Source organism: Diceros bicornis, chromosome 15 (assembly GCF_020826845.1).
Source record: "Diceros bicornis minor isolate mBicDic1 chromosome 15, mDicBic1.mat.cur, whole genome shotgun sequence".
In the NCBI taxonomy this organism is placed as follows: domain Eukaryota; kingdom Metazoa; phylum Chordata; class Mammalia; order Perissodactyla; family Rhinocerotidae; genus Diceros; species Diceros bicornis.
The window spans coordinates 3,270,018-3,276,918 of NC_080754.1; the positions used below are offsets into that span (position 1 = coordinate 3,270,018).

A 6,901-nucleotide genomic window follows, 5' to 3' on the forward strand; every position below is an offset into this window, starting at 1 on the left:
TGCTCATGTTTAGAATGTCTTTCTCCTCTTCTAAATCTATTCATTCCAACACATATTTTGAACTGAAACAAACATTTTTCCAGTATAAAAATTCCTCTTAATTGTTTCCTTGTATTATAGAAAGAGCAAATAAAATTAGGGGCATTCAGGCTAGTGCATGGTTTTATTTCAATTACCCCCAACAAATTTTCTTTTATAAATCCTTGATAAATTTTCTTTTTACTTTGACTGCATTTCATTTCAGGGGCCATCTTTTAAGGATATGGAAACTAAAAATGCAACATTGCTGACAGAGTTTGTTCTCACAGGACTTGCTTATCAACTAGAGTGGCAAATCCCCCTGTCCCTGGTATTCCTGGTTGTATATTTCATCACTATTGTGGGGAATCTTGTTCTGATTGCACTCATCTGCAATGACTCTCACCTTCATATCCCTATGTACTTATTCCTTGGGAGTTTGGCTTTTATGGATATTGGGTTATCATCCGCAGTGGCCCCCAAGATGCTAGTCAGCTTCCTAGCCAAGAGTAAGATCTCTCTCTCTGAATGTATGATACAATTGTTTTCCTTTGTATTCAGTGCAACCACAGAGTGTTTTCTTTTGGCAGCAATGGCATATGATCGCTACGTGGCCACATGCAAACCTTTACTTTATCCAGGGATTATGACCAATAGACTATGCATCCGACTGTTAGTCTCATCATTTGTTGGTGGCCTTATTCATTCCACAATTCATATAGGTGTTTTATTCAGATTAACCTTCTGTAAGTCTAACATAATACATCACTTTTACTGTGACATCATGCCATTGTTTAAGATTTCCTGTACTGACCCTTCAATTAATGTTCTGATGGTATTTATTTTCTCTGGGTCAATACAGGTGTTCACCATTCTAACTGTTCTTGTCTCTTACGCACTTGTTCTCTTTACAATCTTAAAAAGGAAGTCTGTACAAGGCATCAAGAAAGCCTTCTTCACCTGTAGTGCCCATCTCTTATCTGTTTCTTTATACTATGGCCCTCTTCTCTTTGTGTATGTGCGCCCTGGATCCTCACAGGGAGATGACCAAGACGTGATGGACTCTCTATTTTACACTGTCATCATTCCTTTGTTAAATCCAGTTATCTACAGCCTGAGAAATAAGAAAGTCACAGATTCACTGGCAAAAATGTTAAAGAGAAATGTTTAGATCTCATACTAATATCTGTTCTCTTTTTATTAGAACAGTCACAAAATGTGCTGATTAGACGTTTCTATGTGTTGATTAGTGTTCTAAGTTTTTTACAATTATAATTGTCCTATTATTTTAATAACTTAAGGTGTTAGTACCTAATAAAATCCTTAAGATATTTGTATATCTTATTCAAAAACACACAAGGAATTTCAATCAAATATTAATATCATATTAAAATAACTAAAGCAGAAAACAAAATGGAAACATTGTACACGCTTGTATACTCCTCAATGTGGCTTTCTAAATGCATTTATTAAGCAATTGTTAAGTGCTAAAATAGTGTCGTAGCTCTGAAAAATACTTGACTATAATGTCTTTAATAATAATACAGCTGGGCAGCCTGGAGACTCATATCACATTTAACTCCGCAGTGGAGGCAGGTCTGCATTTGAGTGAACAGAGGAAAATCCTAGGAATTCTGCTAGTCATCAAAGGTCTTTCATTCCACTTTATTTGAGACATGGTGAATTTCACTCCTTGTGGGCATTCAACTCTCACGTCACACATAGACATAAACAGAATTGGAAAGCAATGAGGAAAACACCAGAAATGAGTTAAGACAGAGAAGACAGTGCCAAACTGTAAGAGGTAGCTCTTATCTGAGGTGCTTCTATGAGGAGCTAGAAGAAGTGAGTTGCCTCTCACTGTCTATGATGCCTTTGTAGCTCTGTTTGTATGCTGTTGGGTAATCTGGAAAGCTTCACTAATGCAGAAAGCTGACATATTAAGTTGAAGAACTGAGTTGAGATGGGCATAGAGAAGAAGAGAGAAGTGTCAAAATAGGAAGGAAATGATCTCAATCTTCCTAGAATTAAAAAAATATGCAACTAGTAAGATAAAGAAATCAGTAATATGTAAAGTTTATTGGAGTGTGTGGTTGACAAGGAGGGGCTTTAAATGTATGGTACCAAAGTTCAGATGATGTTAAGATGATATTATGTTGTAGTGTCAGTGGGTGGCTGGGGAAGACATGAAAATGAGCCAGAGTTTGGATGTTTTGTGAGCTAAAAGTCCTTGAAAGGTAGCTTTTCTCACACTCCATGCTATTTATGTATAATAAGTGATCCATTTTCAGGTCCTTTTTGCCCTTCCTCTCCCAACGCTGTGTCCATACACATCTCACTGACACCGCTGAGGCCCTCACCCTCAAAACTACCTGCCTCTGTGTTTTGTAAACCTCTAGTTACTTACCCCTTTCATCCTGCTGATGTTCTCTTACTTTCCAAACATAACATAGATTAATCTTCATAACCAGGACTCTGATTAAATCATATCCCTCTTCAATAACTTTTAATGGATTGTCATTGCTACCAAATTATACAAATATATGGTAAACACATCTAGAACTGCATATAGACATAGGTATATGATTATTTCTTCATATGTATGTAGAGATTATATGATATATAAATACAGGTGCATATATATAGTCATGTATCAGTTCATGATGTGGATACATTTTGAGAAATGTGTTCTTAGGAGATTACGTCATTGTGCGAACATCATGGAGTGTACTTACACAACCTGGATGGTACAGCCTACTACACACCTAGGCTATATGGTACTAATCATATGGGACCACCATCGTACATGTCGTCTGTTGTTGACCGAAGTGTCATTAATTAGGCCGTGATTGTACCTATATATACAGATTATATGATATATAATCACATTTTAAAATTTCTATTTCACTGTGTATTTGTTCACTCTGGCATTATTTGAGATTCTTTCAAATAAAACCTTGGTTTAATTCTGAAGTCTACTCCTCCACACTTCTCCTAAGGGACTCTGTTATACCGAACTTGAGTACTGAGGCCTCCAGACAAGCCTCACTCTCTCAGGCTCAAGCTTTTGCTCAGATGAGAATCTCCACAGGGAGTCCTCCCCACTCAACCTCTCTGTTCAGTTAAAATTGAAACAGTATCATATCTTCAATGTCTCTCTCAAATCTTACAACTACCCTGATGTATTTCCAGATTACTTCTAAGAAGATAAGAATGTTCACTCTTTTCAAATTTTTAGCCATTTAATTACTCTTCTTAGGCCACACTTGGCCTTCTGGAATACATAGTCTTGGCCTAGAAGCTCTTTTAGGCTACAATTTAAAAGTCTTTCTATCTTCTGGTGTACGTAGCCCAGTGGCTCACACACATGAGGTCCTAAATAAGTATTCGTGAAATATTTGTAAAATTAAATTAATATGACAGCACAAATACATAGATAGAATTCAGTAAGAGTGCATCACTCTTTTTCAATCTTGTAATGACCCCAGGAGACACTAGGCCTGGGATGGCTGCTGCCTGCCAGCTCAGCTTCCTGAGTTTCCTTCACGATAATCCCAAACATCATACATCTAAAGTGATTTATTCTTGATCTTCTTATCAGTAGGATTGGCCCCTAGGATAGACTGTGACAAAATATCAGGGAGAAATCTCTTCATTAGAAGTTTGTCTTAAAGATAAAAAACACATAGTCATTTAAAACAAATATCACTGCTCTACACTCCTGGAGGTCCAGTTCACAAGATGAGACCAGGTCGTCAGCTTTCTTTTTGTTCCTCTGAGGGATTCCCCCCCACCAGCCCCAGTAAAGGAAGTGAACTGATGATATTTCAGTTGCTTTTCCTCTTTCTCCCTAAAGAATCATTGTTATTGCATATGTCCATAGTTTGCTAACTGTTATTACTATATAATATTTCCACTTTTCAAATGGTTTCCTGTCATTTGTTTATATCTTTGCTTGTCCATACAGTGTTATGACCCAAAGACTGATTGAAAATGTAAGCAACTGGTGTGTATATCTCCTTCCATTATAAAGGACTGTTTTCTAATGGATACTTTTTTTTTGAATGAGAAACTTGACACCAGTGGGAAGGCAGCTGTCTACTAGCCAGGAAGCAAGCTCTTCACCATGTACAGTACCTGCTGGCACCTTGACCTTGAGCTTTCTATCCTCCAGAAATGTAGGAAATAAATGTCTGTGGCATAAAATGCACTAGGAAAATATTCTAAAAGTTTCCACCCTTTGTGGAAGGAAAGTATCTCCCAGTTTTACAAAGCAGGAGGCAGATAGGGCCTCTGTCTCAAGCATGAAATCCTGTGGACTTTTTATAACTTTTTCCTGGGAACCATGATTGACAGTGATAATAGCCAATCAAAATCTTATTGTCTCATGTCAGTTAGGTTAATGGCAGGCATCACTGTTCTTTTTCAAGAAAATTAGTTATCGAGGTGGATCAGCTTTTGGAAAATCATTTTCAAAGAAATTTCATATATAAGATGTCCCTTGAGCTGTAATTATGTCATATTTACTGCTTCTGAGAAGATACCTTTCAAATGAGGGCACTAGCGAATAGTCACATCATGATAGTTCCTTCGTTTTGAAATATAAATCAAGCAGTTCCATAAATGTACAGTGAGTTTTTGTATTAGTGTTGCCCAGAGTAACAGAACTAACAGGATATATAGATAGAGAGAAGTGTATCTATATCTACATCAAGTATAGATACAGAAAAATCTATCTATATCTATATCAAGACATTTATCATATGACGTTGGCTCACATGATTACGGAGGCTGAGAAGTTCCATGATCTGCCCTCTGCAAGCTGGAGGCCCAGGGGAGCAGGCATCTTAGTTCAAAGGCCTGAGACAGGAGAGCCAATGGTATAGATTCCTGTGAGTCTGAAGTCCTGAGGACTGGGATTACCAAGGGCAGGAGCAGATCAATGTCAACCAGTCAAACAGAGACTGAGTTCAAGTGTTCTCTGCCTTTTCACTCCATTCAGGCCCTCAACACATTAGATGATGCCCACCCACATCAGAGAGGGCCACCTTCTTTACTCAGTCCACCTATTCAACATCAATCACTTCTGGAAACACCCTCATAGACACACCCAGAAATAATGTTAAACCAGATACCTGGACATCCCATGGATGAGTGAAGATGACACACAAAATTAACCATCACAAGTCCACCCCTTGTCAACTTGGCACCCAACAAAATTCCTTAAGCCATACTTACTTTCCAAGTAAAGACAAAAGCAAGGTCATAATTCCAACTAACATGACACAACTATGCTGCATACAACTGAAAATGCTCTATACTCTCTCCCAGAAGGGGTGGTAAAAATTTTGAGTGATATTTACTCTTCTTGATATCTCATGATTTAAATACTATGATGTCAAATTAACAACTTAAATACTATAACATAAACTCAGTACAATTTATGTTTCAGGAAAAGGCAATAAGAGTGGAAAAGAAACAAATATATTTGCTATACACACATACACACACAAATGTATTCACATCAAACTAAGGATGAGCTTCTCATAGCAATTATAGTCCTCATTTTTGTAACTGGTCACATGGTCATAGCTGGTATTTTAAACTGAGTTCTTCCACCACCCATTCCATATTCCCTTTGCCTTCAGCAAACACCTCAGCTGGTCATTGTTTTTTTCCTGGTGGGGTGACCCAAACCTTCATTCCTGAAGAGTCTGGGCCATTAGAACTCCTGTCTGGATTGGTTTTTTGAGGTTCACCATTGACCTTAATAGTAGGGAATGACATACTAAGAGATGCCCTAAGGGGTCTCATGTATTCCAGACATACTCTTCCTAAGTTGTGAACTACTAGTCCAATTTCGCCTTGGAGAAAGGATTAATCACCCCAGTCATCATGGTAACTCCCTTTGTCTGGTGATTCAAAGGAATGTAGAGCCCAAAGGGACCGAATGGCAGTCTAAACTTCAAGCTCAATGGAATTATTGCTGTGTCTCCTGGTGGAAGCATTTCTCCCTTTGGAAGTAAGACCAAAAGACCAGCAGAGCATAAAGTCTTGGGAACAGGAGGCAAACATTTTGATAGTGGGTCACTAGGGGTAACAGTAACTGGTGCCACTCCCATATTCACTCCTTGATTCCTGGACTTATGAAACCTGGCAATGGAAGAAACAGTACCGTATATTCGAAGCTTGTTCAGAAATATACATCCTTTGGTGAACCTTGTTCTAGCCTTGCAACTTACTGCCATCTAGTTAGTGCTATAACTGAGTCTTCAAGAAGGGCACTCCATGGTTCTATCAAACCAGCTGCTTCAGAATGGTGGGGACCATGGTAAGACCAGTGAATTCCGTGAGCATGAGCCCACTGCCATACTTCTTTTGCTGTGAAGTTGTAACCACGGGCCTTCTAGGACCAGTTCAACTGACCCCATCTTATCAACAGAGTAATTAAGGGTGGTTCTTCAGGAACTGAGACCCCTTGTCCAGTTCAGTGCAGTTGAGATCACCAACCCATCAACTGGGCCTGCACAAATGACTGATAAGTGACCTTTTTGACAACAAAAAGCTGAAAACTCCACCTTCAGATCATGCTACCACCACCATTTTGTGTACATGCATCATATGAAGAGCCATGAAGCTTGACTGTGCTTATGTAGATCATCATTTATCTCACTTCTTCTTACCTCCAATCATCTATCTCCACACTTCAAACCGCCCTGCCCTTCATCCCATAAATTTAGCCCCAAGTCTTGGATAAGAGAGGCAGATCTGAGGGCATGTGCCTCCTGTCTCCTTGCAGATCGATCTAGCAATAAACCTGTTTTCTCCAAAGCTTATGCTGTAATAATTGGCTTTTTTATGTGCATTGAGTAGGAGAATCCAA

General features: G+C 38.7%; 1 protein-coding gene across 1 annotated transcript; it reads left to right on the top strand.

Annotated features, from left to right (window-relative positions):
* The first annotated feature begins 262 nt into the window (after nucleotides 1-262).
* Nucleotides 263-1,189, top strand: LOC131414497 (olfactory receptor 5H2-like). The gene has a single exon (XM_058555504.1). The coding sequence runs from the start codon at nucleotides 263-265 to the stop codon at nucleotides 1,187-1,189; it is 927 nt and encodes a 308-aa protein (XP_058411487.1).
* The last annotated feature ends 5,712 nt before the right edge of the window (nucleotides 1,190-6,901 follow it).

Bases quoted from the DNA above. Each gene is read 5' to 3' on its own strand.
- LOC131414497 (XM_058555504.1), top strand. From the start codon at position 263: ATGGAAACTAAAAATGCAACATTGCTGACAGAGTTTGTTCTCACAGGA.